This window comes from Ornithorhynchus anatinus, chromosome 2 (genome assembly GCF_004115215.2).
Source record: "Ornithorhynchus anatinus isolate Pmale09 chromosome 2, mOrnAna1.pri.v4, whole genome shotgun sequence".
NCBI lineage: Eukaryota > Metazoa > Chordata > Mammalia > Monotremata > Ornithorhynchidae > Ornithorhynchus > Ornithorhynchus anatinus.
In genome coordinates, this window is record NC_041729.1 from 73,949,807 (window position 1) to 73,976,420 (window position 26,614).

General features: G+C 41.1%; 1 protein-coding gene across 1 annotated transcript in view; it reads left to right on the top strand.

Moving 5' to 3' along the window:
* The window catches only part of SNX9 (sorting nexin 9), a 158,639-nt gene that overhangs the window by 65,633 nt on the left and 66,392 nt on the right, over nt 1-26,614 (top strand). Inside the window, exons 2-4 of the mRNA XM_029057802.1 lie at nt 2,521-2,607; nt 6,943-7,017; nt 8,326-8,448. Of these exons, the coding sequence (XP_028913635.1) occupies nt 2,521-2,607; nt 6,943-7,017; nt 8,326-8,448 (285 nt within the window). The remainder of the gene's footprint in view (nt 1-2,520; nt 2,608-6,942; nt 7,018-8,325; nt 8,449-26,614) is intronic.

The window sequence follows — 26,614 nt, forward strand, 5'->3', positions numbered from 1 at the left end:
AATGAGGGCATAATCAGGGAAGGCCTCTTAGTGGAGATGTGAATTTTTTAGGAGGATTTAAAGTGGGAGGGAGCTGCAGGCCTGCGGGAGGGTGTGGGAGGGTGTGGACAAGGGGTCAGTGGCTAAGTAGATGAGATTAAGTTGCTTCTTGACCTTTTTCATTTCACACCCACAATCTGAGCAAGTTGAGGGTATCCTGCTAGAAGTCTAAAATAGGAAGGTGTGCTGTCCACCTGAGATGGCTTCTCCCTATGTGCCAATGCTCGAGTTCTCCACTTCAGCCTGGCTATTCCATTCTCTCTTTTAACCTGCTGAAGGTCCACCTCCTTCATGCAAATGCCAGACTCCACACCCCACAACAATCCAGTCACTTCAGTTGCTTTTATTTTAGTCCTGGATTCTTCTTCAGATTGTTGATTCCTTAAGGGCTCTTGTCAGTTTTGTGATTTCCCCACTTCATCCATTGCAGGACTCTCAGCCCCATGGAGCTTCAGTAAATACTGTTGACTTTGTAAAAGCGTGATGCCAAGAAAATCTCAGGAGTACCCTGTGGCATATTGTTGGAGTAACTGCTCTAGATTCTGAGTCACTTGTTCGCTAGACTAATGTTTTCCCTCCCTCAACTATTCACTGTGAGAAGCCAGATTTTGTACCATACCAGTTGATGTTTGCACGTTAATGAGGAATAATGGTCAGTGGCCAGAAAGTTTTAATTCCTGGAACCATTGGTAACTAAGATTAGGTTCATGGTACATTTTTAAACTTTCACTAGCAAGTGTTTAGTTTTTGAAGATACCAAGTTAGAAGGAAAACACATCCCTTGGAAATTGTGCTGTACTTGGGAGAAAGAGAAGACCACCCTGGTCTGCTTTAATCAAAAGGATGACTTCTCTCTTAACAGAAGATCAATGTCCATTGTTGCAAAATGATTCTGTCTCCTCCAGATCAAAGCAGATCTTTTTAATAGTCTCTTTTTGAGTATTAACAATTATAGCATAAAGATGATGTAATTAGGAATAATGCATGCTGGTTTCGTGCTCCTGTCCCAGACCTCTTTTATCACTTATTGTCTAACAGCACCCCCCCCTCCATATTTGCCTGACCATCACTCTCCCCACCTTCAAAACCTTATTGAGGTCACATTTCTAAGAGGCCTTTCCCAGTTAAATCTCCTTTTCCCCCAACTCGCTCTTCCTTCTGCGTCATCTCTGCAGTCGCATCTGTGACTTTTGGGCATTTGATATCCACCACACTCTCAGCCCCATGAGCGCTTTTGTACATATCTATGACTGATATATCAGAAATGATTTATATTAATGTCTGTTTCTCCCTTTTGACTATAAGCTTGTGGGTAGGGAGGTGACTACCAGCTATGTTATACTGTACTCTCCCAAGCTCTTAATACACTGCTCTGCCCACAGTAAGCACTCAATACCACTGTCGATGATGATAATGCAGGCCTTGACAACAGCTGAAGTGGTCAGGATGGTTCAGAAAGCTCGTTGTGGGCAAGGAATATATCTATTATATTGTACTCTCCCAAGTACTCTACAATGCTCTGCACGTTGTAAGTGCTAAATAAATGCGATTGACTAAAAGAACCCACACACAAAAGTGAAAGCTGCCCCATGAACCCAGCTCACATCCTGCCTTTTCTCCCTCTCGGTTACGTTTGGATTGACAGAGCAGCATAAAAGTTTTGTTGATTCCTGTGATGTAGAGAAGTGATTTTCCCAAGGGGAACTGTTCATTCATTTGTATTCATTGAGAGTTTACTGCTTGCGGAGTACTGTATTAAGCCCTGGGAAAGTACAATACAACAATAAACAGACACATTACCTGCCCACAAGCAAGCTTACATGCTAGTCGGAAGGAGACAGACAATATAAATTAAAAAATTACAGATATTCATTCATCCAGTCAGTTGTATTTATTGAATTGCTTACTATGTGCAGAGCACTGTACTAAGTGTTTGGAATGTACAGTTCGGCAACAGATAGAGACAATCCCTGCCCAGCAACGGGCTCACAGTCTAAAATATATGTACAGTGTATATTCCAATCCCTTCTGTCCTTTCTGGATTTAGTTGAGTTTGAAGGATGGGTCATATGCTCAGTGTATCTTGCAAATAGTGGCTAGCATAGGAGAAGCAGCAGTTTCTACTGGGCAAATAGATCTGCTAGGTATTTTGTGACATACTGCTTGGTAGCAGGGATAAACTAATTTGTTTGCTTTGAATTTTCAGAATGAGGCTGGTAAATTCTGGGTGCATTTAGCCACCTGCACTAACTGTGAGGCAAATTCATGGGACACAGAGCAGGTGGTTGTTCATGTCTTTGAGTCTGTTTCCTCCTGACTCAGTTTCCCCTAGAAGCTGGCCCTTTTTGCCATCCTATTTGAGAGCCAAACCATCATTCATATGAGAATAATTTTTTTCCCTCTGCTAAGTGCTTGGAATGTAGCATGAATGTTTCAGCAGTAAACTAAAGTGACATGTTTTGTTCTCTTGTACTCCGACAGGCTCGGGTTATGTATGATTTTGCCGCAGAACCTGGAAACAATGAACTGACAGTTGCTGAAGGGGAGATCATCACAATTACCAATCCGGTATGAAAAAAAATGCAGTTGTACTCCTGATTTGTGTGTTAAAATGACTTTCCTAAAAAGTTTTGGGAGGAGTAGAAGGAAAGTAGATGACAAGCCAATTGAAGATTGCCCTCTTCTGCCCCATACGTATTTGGCAAGTAGACTAAATGCAAATGTATCCACCCCAGAGCTTAATACAGTGCCTGGCTCATAGTAAAGCATTTAACAAATGTCATTATTATTATTATTGTGGCATTTATTAAGCATAGACTATAGTTTTAAGCGCTGTACTAAGCACTAAGATAGATACAAGTTAATCAGGTTGGCCATAGTCCATGTCCCACATGGGGCTCACAACCTTAATCCCTATTTAACAGAAGGGGTAATTGAGGCACAGAGAAGTGAAGTGACTTGGACAAAGTCACACAGCAGACAAGTGGCAGAGCCAGGATTAGAATCCAGATCATGTGACTCCCGGGCCTGTGCTCCTACCATTAGGCCACGCTGCTTTTCAAATTTTACTAAATCTGAGAGGTATTTGACATGAGAGACTAAGATCTCATTTTCCACAGAATAATAATCCATGAAGTACCATGGGTAAGTAGAAAACAGACTGTGAAAATGGATGAATCAACAATGAGTGTTGTCAAGATGGTGGCACTTCACCCAAGCTCAGCCCCTTCACTCCCTTGTCCACTGCTAGTCCCTTCACAGGTCCATCTAAAGGTCAAGCAGTTGGTTTGCTGTCCTATCTGCCGTTGCTGCTTATGGACTGCATTCTACAGGCAAGAGTTGCTTGTAAGCCTCTGGCTCCACAAAGCATAGCTTAGGTCCCCTAAGATTCATTTTTTTCTCTTTTGTAACCAGTTTTTAAAACTTCTGATTGTTTTCTCCTGGCACTAAAGCAGACTGCCATATTTTTGGTGGAACAAATAGCAGAAGGCAGTAGTTCTTTTTCTTCTAAATATCCTGCTTGGCTTGTTTTATTGTGTCATTCCTTGATGGCTTCCTCTGGTTTTTGTTTCATTTGTTTTGCTCTTTCAGTGTGGAAATTTCAGTAAAAAGAAAAAAAAATCAGGTTTCTGCCCATTTCATCATGTAGAGGTCTTTGGTGGGAAAGAATAGAGTTTTGGCTAATTCTCCCCATACATGAGGTAATGGAAAGAGAAAAAGCTTCCTTGAAAATAGGAAGCTCACTAATTCTCCCTGGTTTGCTGATTCCCCTCAACAACCAAGTACCTTTCACAACTCTCCTTTATAGCCTCTATTGAGAGGGTCTGGAAGATAAAAGAAATAGTAAAGGATAGTAAAAAATAGTAAAGCCCTATTTTTAAAGCACCATAGGGACAAATTTGAGCCAGAATTTTGAGAAGCATGGCTTCAAGGAGGTCTTTCTTCCTCGGGTGGGAATTTTCCATTTCACTCACTCCTTCACTCTCTACCTCCCTCTGGACCTTTCAGTGGGAACTCAAAAAGCCCCTATGGGCCTAAGAGAAATGCATTAATAATAATAATTTTTTTAAGTGCTACCAACGTGCCAAGCATTATAGTAAGGGAAGCTACACTGTACTAAGGTAGATATAATGCAGAGCTTGGTGAAGTCAAAAACAGAACAGGACAGGGAAACCAAGGCTTAACTGCATAAGGCAAAATGTGAAGCTGCCATCTTGGTTCCACTTTGGGACCCACTTTGGCTCTAGGGGGATGGAATAAAATAGTCATTCATATCTGTTGAGTGCTTACTGAGTGCAAAGTACTGAAATAAAATATAACGGACACATTCTCTGCCCACAACAAGCTTGCAATCTAGAGGGGAAGTTGGACATTAATATAAGTTAAGATGTGTAGATGTACTGTGGGGCAGGGAGGGGTGGAATAGTTATTGTTGCCTACCAATCCAAAAAGCCAGGGGCGCACAGCTAATGGGCTTTCCCTAGCAGTGCCAAGCTTATGGGAGTAGGCCCCCACTTCATTCTCAAGGAACTGATTCTCTGTTCCCTTCTGAGTCTGCAGAGGTTGTGAGGCATACTTTATGAAGAATAGTTTTTACTAATCCAAATTTGTATGCCTTAATTTGAAATAAGTTATTAAAGCACTTAGAGCATGAGAGTTGCTCATATGCTTCCCTTTTCCAAAAGGTTGAGTTCCTAATGAGTTAACTGCATGGTTTTAAGGGCTTTGAAATCAAATGGGTTCAGTTTTATATAGGGTATGTTTGAAGGTACATCGTTCAAGAAAAGGTAGTACGGTTGAAAATTCAAGGGAAAGTGTTGGTGGTGAAATGGGGAAGCTTTGGTGTTGGGGCTGACACAGTTTTAAATAACTTCTGAGAAGAAAGGAAGGATAACCAAATTTCAGTTCATGTTAAATAGAGAAATTCCAATCCTTGGGGGAATCTCTCTTCTTGGGCCTTCCAGAAGCATAGAGATTTGGGGAGAGTCTGGAATGGTAAATAATGAATTGGGTTGTCTTTTCTTTTGTATCAACTCATACATAGAGATGGGCCTGGGAGTCAGGAGGATCTGGGTTCTAATCCTGACTTGACCACTGTCTGCTGTGTAACCTTGGGTGAGTCACTTAATTTATCTGTGCCTCAGTAACGTCATCTGTAAAATGGGGATTAATACTAGGTCCCTCATGGGACATGGACTGTGTCAAACTTGATTAACTTGTATCGACCCCAGCGCTTAATACAGTGTTTAGCACACAGTGAGTGCTTTACTGTGGGGGATGAGATGGCTCTCAATATTTGAATGTACACTGGAAAGTTGCAGATAGTGTTCACACCCACCGGTGTTACTAGACCAAAGGGTAAGCCAGGTGTATGCCCCAGTTCCAGAGGCCATGGTATGGTATTTGTTAAAAGCTTATTATGTGCCAAGCACTGTTCTAAGTGCTGGAGTAGTTATAGGGTAATCAGGTTGTCCCACATAGGGCTCACAGTCTTAATCTGTATTAGACAGATGAGGTAATTGAGGCACAGAGAAGTCAAGTGACTTGTTCAAGATCACACAGCAGACAAGTGGCGGAGCAGGGATGAGAACCTATGTGGCCTGACTCTCAAGCCCGTGCTCTTTCCACTAAACCATGCTGCTTCTTGACTAAATGGTGGCCATTGTGACTAACATAAGCCTTTGATTAGTTCTAGTTCGGATTCTGGCTAGAGGGTGGGCAGAAATTCCCAGACACCAACCCTTGAGCTCCTGGGTGTGCAGGCAAGAGGGGAAGTGAGAAGGTGTGGGAACTGGAGAGCCCATTTGCCTTTCAAAATAGAGCCTCCAGGAGACTGGGGGTTAAGCTTAGGCCCCTGAGCAATAGTTGTTAATACATGTAGGGAAGGTAGTGACAGTTTCACAGAAGTGGTGCGGAAGTGGTGAGGTGCCCAAATAATAATAATAATGGTATTTGTTAAGCGCTTACTATGCGCTGAGCACTGTTCTAAGCACTGGGGTCAATACAGGGCAATCAGGTTGTACCACGTGGGTCTCACAGTCTTAATCCGCATTTTACAGATGAGGTAACTGAGGCATGGAGAAGTCAGATGACTTGCCCAGAGTCCCACAGCGCATCAGTGAGTCCCACAGCGCATCAGTGGTGGAGCTGGAATTAAAACACACAATCTCTGACTCCCAAGCCTTTGCTCTTTCCACTAGACCACTCCCTCCAAATTGTGTTTGATTTACTTAGTGAATTGATTTGTTGAATTTCAACTTATTTTTTGGTTGATTCTTTTGCATTCTTATTCTTAATTTTTGTCATCCCTATTTTGATAATAATTATGGTATTGGTTAAACACTTTGTGCAGAGCTCTGTATTAAGCACTGGGGTAGATACAAGATAATTAGGTTGGTTACAGTTCCTGTTCCACTTGGAACTCACAGTGTAGAGGAGAGGGAGAAAAGCAGTTGAATCCCCACTTTACAGATGAGCAAACTGAGACACAGAAAAGTTAGGGACTTATGCAGAGTTAACAATTGGCAGAGTTGGGATTAGACTGTTAGTCTGTGTTTAGAATACATAGAGTACATGTATGTTTATTTGGAAATACATAGAACTGTATTGTATGTTTAGAATACATAGAACTTTGCCTGTTGTGAGTGTTTAATAAATGTTAGCAATGATAATGATTTTAAAGTTTCTTACCTTGTGGGTGGTAAAGGAAGCAAGGGCTGACATCAAACTGAGATAGTTTAGGAATTAATTGAAAGTTTGGGGAATGGAAAGTGTGAAGAAATATGGTTTAACTTGGACATATTATGCAGTAATGATCTTTGTGCAATGATGTGTTGCTTGTTTTAAAAATCTTAATTTGTAGAAACAATTCAAATTAACTTTTATTTTAACATGTGTTTTTAGGATGTAGGTGGAGGATGGTTGGAAGGAAAAAACAGCAAAGGAGAAAGAGGACTTGTACCAACAGATTATGTTGAAGTAAGAAATTAAGAGGTTTAATTAAAACAATTGCTGTACTACTGATCCTTACCCCAACTTTCTTTAATATGTTCTTAAATTGATGACCCAAAGCAAAACCAGACACAACTAATCCTGTCAGAAACTAATCCCAGCATACCCTGAGGGGAGGAGATACAATAAGTGGCCTATTTATGGACTAGTTAATTTAGAAAAATCAGAAGTCATTTCAGTGAAGAGAAAATTGTATTGCAGTGTTTATGCACATCCTAAAGCATCTTCCAGTTCCTTCTGGCTCCAGTAGCACAAGAGGACCCTGAATTATACAGTTAACACTCTTAGAGGATGAAAAAAAATCCACTTTGAGTCAACCTTCTGGCTCTTTTTTTTGTTTTGTTTTCTTTTCTTTTCCCCAGTAGTATTTGTTAAGCCCTTACTATGTGCCAGGCACTGAATTGTGACCTGGATTAAAAACAAGATAATCACATTGCTCATAGCTACTGTCCCAAATGGGATTTGCATTCTTAATCCCCATTTTACAGTTAATAATAATGTTGGTATTTGTTAAGCGCTTACTATGTGCAGAGCACTGTTCTAAGCACTGGGGTATACAGGGTAATCAGGTTGTACCACATGAGGCTCACAGTCTTAATCCCCATTTTACAGATGAGGTAACTGAGGCACAGAGAAATCAAGTGACTTGCCCACAGTCACACAGCTGACAAGTGGCAGAGCCAGACTTGAAGCCCAGATCCTCTGACTCCCAGGCTCATTCACTCTACCCTAGACCACACTGTGTCTCTGCTGCTCTTCTTGTATCATTCTATTCTTTTTTATCATTCTGTTACTCATAAACAGACATATCACATATCTGAAAGTTAGTGGCTAAGTGACCCTAAGGAACCAAGGTCCCCTAGGCCTATAAATGTTACTTGGCTTTTGGTGTGGAGGGAGAGCATACAAGGTAGCGTGGATGGTTGTCCATAGCACCATCTAACTAGGAGAGAGAAAGTAGTTGTAGGGAAAGAAATTATTGTGTTCTTCAAGAAGAAATAGAAATTCCTTCTGGTCATCCTTTAGTTGAGATTGAGGGAGATGTGAGGGATATGAATAGCCCTGGATTTTCACCACGTCATGCTTCAGAATTTTCATTTTAACCTGATTGAGGGAGGAGCATACTTAACATGATAGGATGTTCTTTCAAAGCAAGTGTTCTCTGTATAGATGTGCTAGAAATAAAATTTTCCTCTTTCTGGTTGTCCCAAATAAGACCCTAAATTTTAGGAAAATGTTAATTATATGAAAATAACAATGATTCCTTACCTTCAGATTATGTCCAGTGATGGAAAAGATGCATTTTTTTGTGGCAATTCTGTAGCTGACCAAGCCTTCCTCGATTCCCTCTCAGCAAGTACAGCTCAAGCCAATTCAGCTGCCAACAGCAACAACCAGGTATGTCTTCAGCTCTTGTCTTAATGTGGCAGACACTACCAAATGTAGAAGCATTTTGAAAGCTCTATTACTGCATTTTAGATTTCATTCCCAAAAGAACAAGGAGTGTGGCTATTAATACTCTGCATGGTAAGCTTAACTGGACAGTGCAGTGAAATGGGAGGCAAAAGTGAAAATTGACCCAGCATAAGTGTACAAAGTCAGTCTACTGAGGAAGGTGCAGGAATGAGAGATGGGAATGGGAAAATTGGGAACAAGCGGTGATGGCCAGTTGTGGATGAATTTGTGCCTCGGGAAAGAACCACCTACATGACTGCCAGAAAGCAATAGGGATTGCTCTCTAAGGAAATACATTGGGCAATTTATGAGACACTGCTAAAACTATTCACTGTGAATAAGTTTTTAAAAATAGTTTTGAAGCTTAGGGGAACTCAATTTTGCCTTGTCGATAATCATTCAGGTGAATAACAATTTATGTAGAGTCTGTTTCCAGAAATTAGAATTTTTATTTGTCCCGGTTTACCACTGTAGGGAAGAGAGGGCTAAGAACTTTTCCTCATGTTTGTAAGGCTGATCTAACTCTGGGGGTGGAAAAATACCCCAACTGTAGTTCCTGCTTTAAGGTAATCAATCTCTTTTCCAATACGAACTCAAGGGGAAAAAAAGCACTGATTTGGGGGGTTGGGCATAAATAGATACTCATTTAAATTGAAATTTCTTTAACTTCAGTGATTGCCCTTGTTTTTCTTTCATTCCTTTTGTCCTTAACAAAGATTTATTCATTCATTCGGTCTTATTTACTGAGTGCGCACTGTGTACAGAGCACTGTACTAAGCACTTGGGAAAGTACAATGCAAGCAACAGTGACATTTCGTGCCCACTACCAGCTTACAGTCTGGAGTCGGGGAGACAGACATCAATACAAGTAAAATAACAGATATGTCCATAAGTGCTGTGGGGCTGGGAGTGGGAAAGAACAAAGGGATAAATAAAATTACAGAAATGTACATAAGAGCTGCGGGCCTGAGAGATGGGGGAAAAGCAAAGGGAGCAAGTTAGGGCGATGTAGAAGGGAATGGGAGAACAGGAAAGTGAGGCTTAGTCTGGGAAGGCCTCTTGGAGATGTGCCTTCAATAAGGCTTTGAAGCAAGGGAGAGGCTTTGAAGCAGGGGAGAGTGGTTTGTCGGATTAGAGGAGGGAGGGTATTGCAGGACGTTGACTAGGGGTCGGCCATGAAACAGGAGAGATAAAGGCAAAGTGAGGTTAGCATTAGAGAAGCAAAGTTTGCAGGGTGGGTTTCAGAAGGAGAAAAGTGAGGTGAGTTGGGGGGCAAGATAATGAAGTGCTTTAAAGCCAATGGAGATGAGTTTTTGTTTGTTACGGAAGTGGTTGCCCAACCACTGGAGTTTTTTTGAGGGGTGGGGTGATGTCCAGAACATTTTTGTAGAAAAATGCTATTAATGTCTGTTTCTCCCTCTACACTATAAGCTCACTGTGAGCAGGAATGTGTCTAACTCTGTGCTCCCCCAAATGCTTAGTACTTTGCTTTGCACATAATTAGAGCTCAGTAAATACCATTGATTGAAATATGCTGAAAAATGTAACTTTGAAGACATATCTGGCTTCTAGAGCAGTCTTATCAGTATTACTTAATGAAGGTAAAGCTCGTAGCATTGCTTAGTGCTCTAGATTATAAGCCCCTTGTGCACAGGGAAATATTGTGCACAGGGAATGTTATATTGTACTCTCCTAAGCACTTAGGACTGTGCTCTGCACACAGTAAGCAGTCAATTACTCAGTTGGCTTGATTGTACCTAATGAAACAGTGTTGCTATCAGTGTGTGAGAATAGATGGCAAGAGGATACCCAACTGACACGTGATTTAACTAAAAGATGTTTTGGGGAAGGAACAATCATTTTGACAGCATGAGACCTAGCCTCAAGCATTGTCCTAGAGCAAAGGACTGTGGGGAGGGCACTGCAGCAAATAGGCAGTCTGATATGTGGCAATCAGGAGATGAATTTGACCTCCGATAACAGATTTGAGGAAACCAGACTATCAAGATTTAAGATTTTTGAAAGGCACACTTGAAAATAGAAATAGGGACTGAAAGTGACAAATGGGTTAGTGCAGCAAAGGAAGATCATTCAAAAGTATTTACTGAGCTATTCTATTTGAAGAGCACTCTAATAGGCACTTTGGAGAGAATACTATAGAACAAGTTAATGTGATTCCTTTCCTCAAAGTTTATCATCTAGCAGTGGAGAAAAATATTAAAGAATGTTTTAAACAAGAGGAAGTAATAGAGTATATCTGTACCGCAGTATTATAGGTGTGTGTGGCTAGTGCTTAGGTGGCCCAGAAATGCTCATATGATAAGAGTTGGGGAATATAAATTGGAGAAGGCCCTCTGAAGGAAATGTCACTTCAGAAGGCCTTTGAAGATGGGTATGAAGAGCGAGAGAGTTCCTGGCAGGAGGGAGATGTGAGCAAGAAGTTGGCAGCGAGTGAGATGATACTGAAGCACAGTGAATGGGTTGGCTTGAAAGGAAGGGAATCATGTAAGCAGTGGGAGGAGAGAGTGGATAAGTAGCAGGGAGAGAGCTGATGGAGTCCTTTGAGTACCTTGAGGCCGTCATATCCAAAACCATTCAGTGGTATTGAGCAATTACTGTGTGCAGAGCAACACTGTACTAAGTGCTTGAAAGAGTACTGTACAACAGAGTTGGTGGACATGTTCCCTACCCACGTTTTTCCCCATCTAAAAGACGTCATTAAAATAAATTGCAGATATGTACAGAAGTGCAGAGGGGCTGCCGGTGGAGTGAACGCGTAGTACTTAATGGTGCGGATCCAGGCACACAGGAAGAGAAGGGGTAGGGATAATGAAGACTTAGTTGGGGAAGGCCTTTTGGAGATGTGATTTTAATGAGTCTGTGAAGGAGGGGAGAGTGGTGGTATGTCAGATATGAAGGGGAAGGGAGTTCTGGGCCAGTGGGAGGATGTGGACAAGGGCTCAGTGGTGAGATGGATAAGACGTATAGTGAGTAGCTTGGCATTCGAGGAGCGGAGTGAATGCGCTGGTTTGTAGTGAACTCCTCATCTCTTCTAAATTCTATCCTTCCCGTCTCAAGTCCACATAATGACATTCTTCTTGATTCCTTTCTCTCATTCAACTCCTATATTAAGTCAATCACCAAATCTTGGAGGTTGGTTCTTCACAGCATCACCAGAATCCACTTCTTCTTCTCCATCTAAACTGCTACCAAGGTCTGGTCCAAACACTTGTTATATTATCCATTCTTTCAGTCATATTTATTAACTGCTTACTGTGTTCAGGACACTGTACTAAGAGCTTGGGAAAGTACAATACAACAATAAACAGTGGCATTCCCTGGCCACAAGAAGCTCACAGTCTAGATGCGTATCTGTATATAAATTACAGATATATTCATAAGTGTTGTGGGGTTGGGAGATGGGGAGAGGAAAGGGAGCAAGTCAGGGTGACACAGAAAGGAGTGGGAGATGTGGGGCATAGTCCTTGAGTGATTAGTACATCAGCCTCTTCCCTGGCCTCCTTGCCTCCAACCTCTCCCCTTTTCAGTCCATATTTCTCTCTGCTGTCTGGATTATGTGTTTGCGCACATCTACCCCTCCTTAGAGACCTCTAATAGTCACTCATTCTTTTCTGCATCAAGCAGAAATATCTCTTTTCAAATGGTATCTAAGTGCTTACTATGTGCTAGGCTCTGTACTAAGCACTGGGGTAGATTCAAGCTAGTCAAGTTAGACACAGTCCATGTCCCACATGGGGCTCACAGTTTTAATCCCCATTTTACAGATGAGGTAGTTGAGACCCAGAGAAGTTGTTACTTGTCCAATGTCACACAGCCGACAAGTTCCTTACATTTGCCATCAAGACACACACTTAACTCTCTCAGTGCTCCTTCCCCTCATGCCTCTCATACTTCCAGCTTCCCATTTTGCTTTATTTCAAGCCAACCTGCTCACCATGTCTCATTCTCATTTCTCTCAAAGCCAACTCTTGTTTAGGACTTGCCTTTTGCCTGGAATTGCCTCCCCGTTTACATTTGGCAGACCACTGAAATCACATTTCTTCTAGGAGTTCTTCCCTAATTTCATCTTTCTTCACCATATTACCTTCCTATCAAAGGTATTTTTTTGAGCTCTTACCCTGTGTAGAGCACTTTATTAATCATTGTGAGTACATGCACCAGATCCCTGCCCTCAATAACCCTACAATGTAAATGGAGGGGTGACAGAGAACCAAGTGTAAAGGTAGGTATATAAAAGTTGTGGTGGGTGATTGGCAGTGAAAACTAAATGCTTAGGGGATAAGGACTCAAGCGCACAGGCAGTGCAGTATTAAGACAAGCAGGGTGGAGAGATGAGAGATGAGTTGGAGAAGGCTTCTCTTCACCACTTTCTTGTCACAAAAGAACTAGATTGCTCACAATCCCCTTTCCCTCTCCTTTAGTAACATATCTGCATAACTTTAAATTCTATTGTTTCCCTCTACTTGTAATAATAAGCATGGTATTTAAGTGCTTGCCATGTGCTGAGCACTAGAGTAGAGGCAAGATCTTCAGGTCAGGCCCCATACTGCATGGGGCTCACAGTCAGTTACTACACTCCTCCATTTTACAGAGGAGGAACCCGAAGCACAGAGCAATTAATTTGTCTAAGGTCTTACAGCAGACAAGAGGCATTCAGTGTCTGACCTCCCCTCCCCTAGGTTGTAAGCTCCTTGAGGGCAGGCATCATGTCTTCCTATTGAATAGTACTTTCGCAAGCACATAGTACACTGATAAATTCTTGATAAATACTATTGACTGATTCTTTGACTAAAGCCAAAGTCAGTAGTTTTTGCTTGTGACAGAGAAAAAAGGGCAACCATTGGAGGCGATTGAGCAGTAAAGAGACCTTTGGGTATTTGTTGTTAACCCCACCTTCAATGCCATAGCATTTATGTATGTATCTTAAAATGATGCATGTAATAAATTACAGTAATTCCTGTCTTTCCCTCTAGATTGTAAGCTTGAAGTTAGCAGGAAACATCTACCAACTCTGTTGTATTGTACTCTCCCAAGCACTCAATAAATACGTTTGATTTCTTGAACATGAAGTCAGTGTGGAAAGAGCATGGGACTGGGATGGAGAAGATTCAGCTTCTAGTCCCAACTGTGCCCCTGGCCTGCTCTGAGACCCTGGACAAGTCATTTAATGTTTATGTGTCTTAGTTTCCTCAGCTGCAAAATGGGGATGATAGCCTTAATCAGTGGTATTTATTGAGCGCTTACTATGTGCAGAGCACAGTATTGAGTGCTCCCTCCCCCCCTTCCTTCCTCTTAAATTGGGAGCCCTGGGCCAGGAGAGTGACTGATATGATTTTCTTGCATATACCACATCTCAAAAAATGCCAAAATGATCATTTACGTGCACACAGTAAGAGCATGGGCTTTGGGAGTCAGAAGATCTGGGTTTTCATCCTGGCTTTGCCACTCATATGCTCTGTGAACTTGGGCAAGTCACTTAATGTCTCTGTGTCTCAGTTACTCTGTCCATCCTGATTATCTTATATCTACCCTAGCACTTAGTATAGTGCTTGGCACATAGTAAACACTTAAATATAAAAAAAATGGAATGGAAATGAAGCTCTTTTCAACCTCTAAATTTGTCGCACCATCTTCAAAAAGAAAGGCCAGCAAGAGAGAGCATTCAAAATGAGTTATTGTGTTCCTACTTGGTAATGTACAAGAGAAGTAGAAGGCCCATTCCCTGCCCTCAAGGAGTTTATAATCTAAAGAGAGAAGCTGCATGCTATAGTGGATGGTTAGAGTTCGGGCCTAGGAATGAGAAGGTCATGGGTTCTAATCCCAGTCCTCCACCACTTATCTACTGTATGACCTTGGACAAGTCACTTCCCCAAGGTCTCACAGCCGAAAAGTGGCAAAGCTGGGATTAGCACCCATGACCCTCTGACTCACTTCACTTATCTGTGCCTGTTACCTCATCTGTAAAATAGGGATTAATATTGTGAGCCCTGTGTGGGGCAGGGACTGTGTCCAACCTGATTACCTTGTGAGCCTCATGTGGGACAGGGACTTTGTCCAACCTGATTACCTTGTATCTTCCCCATTACTTAGAACAGTGCTTGGCACATAGTAATCACTTAGCGCATACTGTAATTATTAATTACCATTATTATATGGAAAGATATATAGGAGAAAGAATAGGTTTGCAGATGTTAGGTTCCATAAATTGATCTGTACAGAAATGCAGTGAGCAGCTGGGCATGCGAAAGGGCTCAGGTCACAGTTGGCTAGGTTGTCAGCTTGAATCAGGGAATTATTTCTGGAGGAAGTGGGATTTCAGGAGGCCTTGGAAGATGGAGAGAACTGAAGTCTGGGAGGGTTGTGAGCAGGGGATATGTATAGCAAGTCTGTTATGTTGTACTCTCCCAATCACTGAGTACAGTGCTCTGCACAAGGTAAGTGCTCAATAAATGATTGAGGGAGTTCCAGGCAATAGAAAGAGTCCTCAACAGGAGGCTAAAGAGTAGGGATTGGGGCATAATGACAAGGTTAACTTGGGAGGAGCAAAGAGTTTGTAGTGGCAGAAGAGCTGATAAGTTCTATGTAAACATACATTTCCAGTGAAAACTGCAATGCACTAGTGCTTTTGTTGTGTCCCTAGCTGCAGGCTCAATTTCTTTAACACTTAGATTTTCATTAACTGTCAGCCCTAAATTCCATCAGCAGCCCTTGGAAGTTCTTTTATATTTCCTGATCATCTCTCGGGAAACTCACTGAACCCATAAGCAAACTCTGACTTTTTGAATCACAAACATATTGAAGAGGATTCAGTCCTAGTGTACCTTTGAGATGTGGAGCAACTGTGGGCCTCGTGGGACAGGGACTGTTCTAGCCTGATTACCATGTATCTATCCCTGCACTTCGTATAGTGCCTGGCACACAGTGCTTAACAAATACCATTGGAAAAGAAACCAAACAAGCAAATAAAAAAAATTTTAAAAGGACAGCTGCTCTTGCACTAGTTGAAAGAGCGTGGGCCAAGGGTGAGAGGACTTGGGTTCTAATCTTGACTCTACCCCCATCTACTCTGTGACTTTGGTCAAATCATCTAACTTCTATACCTCACTTTTCTCATATGTAAAATGGGGATTAAATCCTCCTCTCTCTAACTTAGACTGTGAACCATAGGTGGGAGAGTGACTGTCCAACTTGATTATCTTTTTTCTACCCCAGTGCTTAGAACAGTGCCTGGAACATAGTAAGCACTTAACAAATACTACAAAAAAAGAAAGGTAGAGCATGAGTGAGGAAACGTGCCTGTTTTAATATCTGGAATGTCTGAAACTACAATTACTTGTAGCTTTGAAGGATCATAGTGGAATTTCTCTTTTCACAAAGGTCTTTAATTGTCTAAGAAAGGATTGGATTTCTATCATAGTTGAATGAATATTTCATAATAAAATATTCATTAATAGAGTACCTACCATACTTAGACCTTTTTCTACCATCTGTGGATAAGAATGAAAAGTCTAAATTAGCTTCCTTGCAGAGTCTCATTGTGTTGTCCTTGATATTTGATAGACATAAAGTAATAGGCAGCAGAGTTGTAAAAGCCCTTAAGTTGTGTGTTGTTCTGTAGTGGATGAATTTTAAGGTAGTGCTCTGTACACAGTAAGTGCTCAATAAGTACGGTTGTTTGAAAAGTTTGATTATACAACTAAAAGTAATCTTTTAGAACCAGTACAATGTGGAGGGTTTTTTGTTTTGTTTTTCTTTGACGGCTTGCAGTATTATTTCCAAATTTCCCTCAGTGTAGTTGTCAATAGCCATTACTGTAGTAGTATGCATCCTGCCTTCCTAGAGTTTCATGACAAATAAATTGAGAAGTGTTCTAATCCAGCTCTTCTGCTTGCCTGCTGGATGACCTTGGGCAAGTCAATTAATTTCTCTGTTGCCTCACTTTGCTCTTCAGTAAAATGGGGATTCGTCACCCATTCTTCCCTCCTATTTAGACTGTTAGCTTCATGTGGAAAGTGGCTCTACCACTTGTGTCCCGTTTGACTGTGGACAAGTCACTTTACTCTTCTTTTTAAGGTATTAGTTAAAGTGCTTAAATGGATTTTAGAGCAAATTAAACCAAAGTGGTCTTTGGAAGCCCAAATAACTCGATTATTAGTTTAGCATATTTTGGACACATAATCAGGAGATTGTCTAATAATTCTCTGGAGAAGTCAGTAATGCTAGGAAAGTCCAGGGTAAACGTGGAAGAGGCAGACCAGCAGCTAGATGAATAGAGACCATAACAATGATAATGGAAGAGCCGTTAGGTTGTGGATTATGGCTGAGATCAAGACATTCTGGAGCAAGTATATCCACGGAGTCGCTATGAATCGGAAACAACTCGACGGCACTTAATGATAATAATAATAATGTGCCAGGCATTGTACTAAGTGCTGGGATAGATAGAAGCAAATCAAGTTGAACACAGTCCGTGTCCCACGTGGTGGGGCTCACAATCTTATCCCCGTTTTGCAGATGAGGTAACTGAGGCACAGAGAAGTGAGTGGCCCAAGGTCACAGAGCAGACAAGTTCCATTTTCCCATTTACTTCCCACGTATTCCTCCCATGCCTGTAACACCCACAGAGGTACTTGCAATGGAAGTTGTTGGACCCTGGCCCTCCACCACTATTTGAGGGAATATGACTCCCACTTGAGTATATTCAGATCCACCAGGTACAGCAAGGCAACTGAAGCTTGCAGTATGTGTTGATGATAAGCAAGTGAAAGGATAGTCACATCAGCCTCTACTAGCATTATGGGGCTTTTCACATTATTGTTAATTGAATGATTGCCTCCGGCTTAAGGGGCTATTGATTTTTACAGAGAACTTTCAGGCCTGAGAATTTGCCTCCTTAGAGTGCCTTTCTTTTAGGAAATAAATCAGTGTTTTTTTTTCTTTTCAGGAATGTTGGCAATAGGCAACAACCAGTCTTTGAAGTCCAGATCCATTAATAATCAATCAAACATACCTATTGAGCACATACTTTGTGCAGAGCACTGTACTCAGTGCTTGGGAGGGTACCACACAACAATATAACAAGCACATTCACTACCCACTATGAGGTTAAACTCTACAGGACAAGCTTACAGTCTTAATGATTATCGTGGTTTTTATGTGCTTACTGTGTGCCAAGCATTGTGCTGAGCACTGGGGTAGATACAAAATAATCTGATCAGACACAGTCTCTGTCCCACAGAACTCACAATCTGTAGATAGATGCTCACTCTTCTCTATAGAGTTCTCTGTGCTGAATTGAGAATTCTGCCATTCCTTACTGACTTAAGTTGTTTCTTTTATGATCTTCTCATCCTTTAAATTCCCTTTATTAATTTTTCTAAGGCATTGGCACACAAGATACATGAAGAATTCTTCATTGTAGTCAATCAATACAGCCAATATTGTATAGTATATAGTATACTAATGTAGACTATAAAGAATTTAGATGAATAGGATTTCTTCTCTTTCCCTTATATTTTAGACTTAAAAGGCTCTGATGAACCTAGAGACATCTATCCTGCCTTTTTTTTAGAGAGGCTCACAATTAGACTATTCCAAAGAAATATGACTATAGAATCTTTAGACGGGGACTTGTCTTCCAACTCTGTTATACTGTACTTTTCCAAGTGCTTAGAACAGTGCTCTGCACACAGTAAGGGCTCAAGTACCAAAGATTAATTGATGCTGCTTTTCCGCTATTCCTAGTCTCCTATTTGATGTTAAATAAGATGGAGGAGATGATTAAATCCTGATCTAAAAATTTCTCTGTCTCCCCTCCTAAGAAGCAAAGGACTCTCTTCCTATTATTTTGGTTTATTTTCCACAACATCCCTGGAAAGTAGAAACATTAATAATATTGTTATCTGCATTTCAAAAATGGGTACACTGAGTTACAGATAAATTGATTTAGGTAAGTCACACCAGGAGGTAGTGGAAGAAACAGGACTTTAACCCAGGTCTCTTTCCCTTACGCTGTTCAGTAGTTAGGTTTCTAATCACAAAATCTAATAGATACTGCTGCCCCATTTATCATCTTCAAAATACAAATTTTTTGAAGTTATAAAAGCTATTAGTGTTGTTCAAGTGGTACATGTGTTGATAAAGTGGCTCCTGGAGACAAGGATTATTTGCCCTTGAGTCCAGATTTTCCAGGCTTTTTCTATAGTGGAAAAAAGACAAAATGAGAAGCAGCATAGCCTAGTGGAATCAGCCTGAGCCTGGGAGTCAGGGGACCTGGGTTCTAGTTCCGGCTCAGCCACTTGTCTGCTCTGTGCCCTTGGGCAAGTCTCTTAATTTCTCTATGCCTGTTGCTCATCTGTGAATTAGGAATTAAGAATGTGAACCCCATATGGAATATACACTGTGGTCAACCTGATATCTTGTATCTACCTCAATGCTTAGTACAATACCTGTGAGCCCCATGTGGGTCATGGACTGTGTCCAACCTGATTATCATGTATCTACACCAGTGCTAAGTACAATGTCCGATACAAAGTAAGCACCTAAGAAATACCATTTAAAAGAAAATGTTCTGTGAGTAAGTAATCAGTAGTTTTTATAGTATTTATTGAGTATTTTCTTGGTGTAGAGAACAATACTGAGAGTTTGGGAAAATACAATAGGATTAAGTAAGCGTAATCCCTGCCCTAGAGGAAATAATAGAATCTTTAGATAAGTAAAGGGAAGGAGCTACAAAGAAATGTAGTGACATTTTTATGCAGCTTTCCTTTTATTCATTAACCTTGATAAGGAAAACCTGAGTCTTTGTGAACCTCCTTGACTTGAAACATTTTTAGGATTTTCACTGTCCACTTCCTACCACTGTCATCTGAAACCTCAATAATCCTTTCCCCCTGAACCTCTGGCAGGACTTGTGGGCAGGGAATGTCTGTTTATTGTTATATTCTTCTCTCTCACTGATAATGTTATTAAGCGTTTACTTTGGGCCAGGCACTGTACTAATAAGCACTGGGGTTGATGCAACCAAATCAATTTGAACACTGACAGTCTCATTCCCTATTTTACCAATGAGATAACTGAGGAGAAATGAAGTGACTTGCCCCAGGTCACACAACAGACAACTGGTAGTGAGGTTTAGAACCCATGACCTTCTGACTCCCAGGCCTGTGCTCTATCCACAATGCCATATTGCTTCTCCTGCCCTTAGTACAGTGCTCTGCACACAGTAAGCACTCAATAAAGCAGTTGACTGACTGACAGTGGGAGGTCCTCTGGAGAACTAAGTTCACCAGTTCTCCAACTTTAGCCAAGCTCTCTTCTCTGTGTTATCTTATTCCCTTTTGGGCTGCATTCTCTCCTGAAAGGTAAGCCCACAACAAATGTCCCTCCCATTGATTGTTCTCTGGCATCTTTGTGTGTGGCTCTTGCTGTCCTTAGCAATGCAGTTTTGTTGTTTTGACCTTGGTCCCTGTCCTTCTTTGAATCCTGCTTTCCTGGAGTGGCAAATCTTACCTTCCTTACATAAAACTAACAGTCCCATTAGAAACCATGGGTGCCTCTGGGGAGTATTACCAACTGCCAAGCTGATTGCTTTTTTAAAAAAAAATTGTTAAGCTTACTCTGTGCCAAGCACTGTACAGAGTGCTTGGGGAGGTGCAAGATAATTAGGTTGAACACAGTCCATGTACCACATGGAGCTCAGTCTTAATTCCTGTTTTAACAGAGGAGGTAACTGAGGCCCAGTGAAGTGATTTGCCCAAGATCATACAGCAGATAATAATGGTATTTGTTAAGCACTTACTATGTGCCAAGCACTGTTCTAAACACTGGGCGTGGGGAATACGAGGTAGTCAGGTTGTCCCACATGGGGCTCACAGTCTTAATCCCCATTTTCCAGATGAGGAAACTGGGGCACAGAGAAGTTAAGTGACTTGCGCAAAGTTACACAGCAGACAAATGGCAGAGTTGGGATTAGAATACATAACCTCTGATTCCCAAGCCTGGGCTCTTTTCACTGAGCCACACTTGTTCCTTTTGAATACTTCAGTAACTTCAGTCACTTGTTTGTAAATTTATTTTGAAATAGGTACAGTTGGGTCCAGCTGCTTGTAGGTCTTTTAAGAACATCAGTTTTATTTTTGGTTTAGCCTTCGTATTCTGAGGACTGATAGACCCCTAAATACCAACTTTCCATCTCCGGTTATTTGTCTGAGAGCTTTTGCCATCTCTGAGTTGTGTTGCTTTCAGGGACCTTTCAAAATGAAAGCTGGTAAATGTTCAAATCATTCTCTGTTGAACTGGAAAATATTGAAAAGAAAAGGAAAAATTTTCATCAGTACTACTGCTATGATTAAGAGCCAGTCATCATTTCCATTACATATACCCCATTTTACAGCATGTGTCTTAAACCCATGAAAAGTTCACGCACAGATCTCTGAAAGCAGATTGCTTTTCACTGGTTCCCAAAGCATAGAATTCTGTTATGAAAGATATGCTATCCAGATTTATTTAACAAAACAACTGTAAAATGTTAGCAAGTACTTATGTTGTACAAATTCCTCATTTTCCTTACTTTGGAAAATTAGCAATTTTATTGAGGGTAATTATACGCTTACAGTACCTAAATTACCAAAATCATTGATAAATCTAATGTTATCTCATTTTATAATGCCCAGGCAAGAGCATGTCTACCTGTCTTTTCCTTCCAAGAGCTAGGTTTGACTCCTCCCATACTTTAAAAAAAGTAATATACAAGTTATTCATTTACCAAACTGACCACTTTCACAAAAGACCAGATTATCTAGCAACCAACTTAATTTTGAAATCGTCTTTTTTTTCCAAAACTGACTTGCTAACTGCCTTAATAAATACTATTTTTCCTAAATAACGAAAATGAATAATGTATGCATAATTTACCAGAAAGTAATTTGAACATTAAAACTTTGGAGGCAAGGCGGAGGTTATGATGCATCAGTATCCGCCCTTTCCTCTCCATCTGAACTGCTACAACGTTAATACAATCACTCATCCTATCCACCTAGAGTACTGCATCAGCTACTGATGTCCCAATCTCCTGCCGCTTCCCACTCCAGACCATACTTCACTCCGCTGCCTGGATCATCTTTCTACAGAAACGTTCAGGACATGTCACCCCCCCAAAAAAAATTTCCAGTGGTTGCCTATACACCTCGGTATCAAAGCAAAAACTCCTCACCATTGGCTTTAAAGCACTCCATCGCCTTGCCCCCTCCTATCTCACCTGGCTTCTCTCCTTTTACAATCCAGCGCACATATTGCACTCCTTTGGTGCTAACCTTCTCCCTGTGCCTCAATCTCGCCTGTCCTGCTGCTGACCCCTGGCCCACATCCTACCTCTGGCCTGGAATGCCCTCCCTCCTCAAATCTACCAGACAATTACTCGCCCCCCACCCCCCTTCAAAGCCTTACTGAAAGCACATCTCCTCCAAGTGGCCTTCCCAGATGAGGCCCCATTTTTCTTCATATCCAACTCCATGCTGTCACCCTGATTTGTTCCCTTTGCTCTTCCCCCCTACCCCCCAGCCCACAACACTTCTGTATATATCTGTAGTTTTATTTGTATTGATGTCTGTTTATATTGATGTCTGTCTCCTCCCCCCTCCCCCTACATCTAGACTGTGAGCTCATTGTGGGCAGAGACTGTCACTCTTGATTGTTATACTGTACTTTCTCAAGTGCTTAGTACAGTGCTTTGCACACACTAAGCACTTAATACTATTGAATGAATGAATGTCAGTATGTTTAGCTTGATCTACCTCAGAACTTAGTACAGTGATTGGCACATAGTAAGCGCTTAATAAATACCATTAAAATTTTTTTTAAATCACCATTATAAATGAGGAAACCTGGTTCTGGTCTTCATCTGCTGGGCCTGTTTCCTTGTCAGTAAAATAGGTAGAGGGCAGGAATTATTATTCCTTCATTATAGAGATGTTGTGCAGATAATTAGGTCAAGACATTCTGATTCCTTTGAAAAAAATCTAGGTAAATATAGACTATTAAAAAGAGACATTTCTCAGGAACTGTGCCTGTAAGGTCTTTTATCTTATTTCAGAGCAGAAAAGCACACTACGTTTACCATATTCAGGGTGTTTAAGCCTTTTTAGAAATTGTGGTGTAAAGATTTCTGCTGAAATACCCCTCCTCCTCATAACCCTAACCCCTCCCCCAGCCACACAGAAACAAGATGAGTGAGCATATGGAAAATCTCTAAAGGTGAAGCAATCAAAAATTTTACTCTCTCAGTTGCTTTTTAAACACTTGGGGATTTGTCATTCCATAGAGGGGAAGATTGGATGAGAGGATCATTGCAACCTAACAATCTCTGTCTTTCACTGAACGTTGAAGACTCCCTAAACCCAGTTTGCTGTATTGAGTAGTGCAGAGTACTTACAGAAAGTGATAAGGACAAATTTGAGACTGAAAATTATTCATGAGTTGCATTACAGTGCCTTCCCTTGGCTTGGCTCCTCCTAAAGATTGCAAGCTTTTTTTAGGCAGGGTTCACATCTACTAACTATGCTGTATTATTCTCTGCCGCTTGCTTAGTTTGGTGCTCTGCACACTATAAGCCCTCAGTAAATACAGATGATCAGATCTTGTTTTCAAGAATTATGGACTGTGTGCCCTGTAGATCTCATTTCTGGGTCTTGACTACTTGCGGTGGCTTTGTGCCTATTTATTTTTTCCATTTTCTTATTTCAATTTACAATAATGTTTTATTTTTCAGAGAAATTCACTAGCATCATTATCTGTGTATGATCTACTCATGTTAAATATGTGGCAATTTTCACACCTCTGGATATGAAAATACATCACTGTTGGAACAGCACTGTCACTGAAGCAAAATCAGATTCTCGAGCTTTATTGCTTTTTTCCCTAGAGTATTTCAGTAGCTATATTACTTCCATGCATCTTTGTTCATATCTTTCCATCTCCTAAAACTACATCTCTAACTCTTTTAGATTTCCACAATCTTAGTTTGTCATATGGGGCTAATGAAGTTGAGCAAGTAGTAGGAACAACCTGTTGAGCTTTTGTTTGCTTTGCTTGTTTTGTGATCTTGCCGCATGTGCCATGCCAGAGTGGGCTTTCCTCACCCTAAAATGAAACTGTGCTCTCCTGCTCCAAGGTGTGTTGTGCTCGGTTTGTCATTTACTGAGCACTTTTTATTTTAAGGTGGATACTCTGGCACCTATAACTCAGACTGGCTACATGGAAAGCCTCAGCCAGTCACCACCTTCATCTTCCTCTCCTTCTCCTCCTTCTGCAAATAAGGTAAAAGAAGAACTTAAATACAAGGAAAGAAAATTCAGTTCTACTCCCCCTAGAGTAATACGGTTTCCTCTCCCCCAAGAAATCAATCTGTCTCGTGTAAATTATTTTGTCAGGTACTCAGGGTTTGGGGAAAATAAGAAATACAGTACCCAGTAAAGATAACAGTACCAGCCTGGGGTGGCCCACACAGAGATCAGTCTGCTGTTAGCATGAGGTTTCCAGGAAAGGAGAAGAAAATATATTCAGGGGAAGATTACGAGGAAGTAACAGACTTTGTCACTGCAGTGTGCTCCCCCACTTTCCTTATAAGCCTTGAAAAACCAAAGTGTAAGAAGGAAGGATATTGCTTAGTCCCCCTGGGGGTTGAACAAATTCCAGCAAGCAGGAAAATGTAGCCAATCCAAGAAACTCTCATTATTGGAATTCTCCCTGGCTTCACAGAGAAAGAAAATACTGTAAATAATGTAACCATTGCTTATTGTTTCAGGTATTTCTGAATCATGCATATCTTTGAAAGTAAAAAATATTATCCAGTGCCAGTTTTCTCATTTGCTCTGACCAACTTGGACCATTCTCCCTGCATGTGGTTTACCTGATCAAATTCCTTAAAGCCATTCAGGGGAGTGCTGCAGATAGCTAATGAAGTCCCTGCCTTCATAACTGTGGTGTTTTCTAAGCACTTACTACGTGCCAAGCAGTATATTAAGTGCTGGGATAGGTCCAAGATCATCAGGTCCCACACCTGGATCACAGGCTAAGGAAAAGGGAGAACAGGAATTAAACCCCCATTTAGCAAATTAGGTAACTGAGGCATAGAGAAGTCAAGTGACCTCTTCAAGGTCACACAACAGGTAAATAGCAGAGCTGGGTTTAGAACCCAGGTCCTTTGACTCCCAGGCCTGGTTTCTTTCCATTTATCTATACCTAGACCTCTCACTGCTCAAATTTGCTTATCATATGCTGAAGAACCAGTCACCACCATCACATGAATATTTCTCCAATTTTTTGACTCATGGCCAACACTCCAGATATTTGTGAGTGACAAAAATGAGTCAACTTGGAGGACAAATTTAAGGCCTCGTCAGTTCATTATCATGGTAGACTTTTCCATCCAGAGTGGCAAATAGCGTCACCCTGGTGGGTGATTTGTTCCATATTTACAGTAAGGAATGATGATCCTGTTTTAGTCCTAAGAGAAGGATAGATTAGTATTTATTTGAATAGATGTGGGTTTTTTTTTTTGTGTGTGTGTGTGTGTGTGTGTGTGTGGACTCAAGTGAAAAGCTACACTTCTGCTTGTGAGTTGCTAAAGGCTTGGAATTGGATGACTGACTTAGGGAATAAGCAAAAGTCAAAAAGAGCTTTCCCTTTTTATGTGTAAGGGGGCCAAACTTGAGAGTCAGGGAGAAATGGACAGGATTTGTGGGATCCTTTCAACGGGAAACCATGAATAACATTCTGCCCCAAAGTGGCATTCTTCAGCATAGTGGCATTCTTCAGCATTGTATGTTAAAGGTGATTTCTTACTATCTCGAGAGGAGCAGAAGAAGAAAATAATGAAAGCATGTATTTAGCCCAAGTGTGATCCATTAAGGATTCTCTTAGATATTGAAGGATTCTGATTAGTCTTTTGAAGCATTGCTTTCTTGAGGATTTTGATTCCTTAATTGCACCATTTGAGTTCAAGATTTCTCAACTGTGTAACTACAAAGTGCAGAGAAATAGCAGCCGCTGTTTCAGTGATCTGGAAAATTATATCATCCAATTCTTCAGGTCATGATTGAGCATACTAAATTCTGACTTACCAATTATTATATTCCATTAATGGGGGTTTGCTTTTAGTGCAGCATGGCTTAGTGGGAAGAACACGGGCTTGGGAGCCAGACGTCAGGGGTTCTAATCCTGACTCCGCCACTTGTCAGCTGTGTGACTTTGGGCAAGTCACTTAACTTCTCTGGGGTTCACAGTCAGCTTCACTTGGGGCTCACAGTCTTAATCCCCATTTACAGATGAGGTAACTGAGACACAAAGACTATGAGCCCCAAGTGGGAAAACCTGATCATCTTGTATCTACCCCAGTGCTTAGAACAGTTCTTGGCACATGTAAGCACTTACCAAATACCATCATCATTATTATTACTCAGGTTTCTTCCTCATTAGTTTTCTTGACCTTACTGATCTTTAACATTTCTCCTAAGACTGATTACCCAGTGCTCTTCAGGGACAATTACTTTATATATTCCTATGAGGTTATCTTGCTGTGAATGGTCGCTAACCCATTATCCCTGTAAAGGGCTCGTAATAATAAAAATAATTGTGGTATTTGTTAAGAGCTTACAGTATGCCAAGCGCTGTACTAAGTACTGGGGCAGATAAGAGATGATCAGGTCCCACATACAGCTCACAGAATATATAGGAGAGAGAGAAGGTATTGAATCCCCATTTTGCAGATGAGGGAACGGAGGCACAGAGAAGTGAAGTGATGTGCCCAAGGTCACACAGCAGACAAGTGGCAGATCAGGATTAGAACCCAGATCCTCTGACTTCCAGGACCATGCTCTTTCCACTAGGCCACTGTGAACTTTCCCTTTCTCTTTTAACTCTACCGTAGCAATCCCATTTTTATAAAGTTTTACCTTGATTTTTGCAAGAAAGTGGAGAAAGCCCCCACACTCACTAAGTTACTCGTAGTATCATTCAGAAGGAATGGGTCAGGGGTCAGTAGTGTCTTTCACCTGCTATTGAGGGGTCAGAGATGTTCTTTTGTACTTCA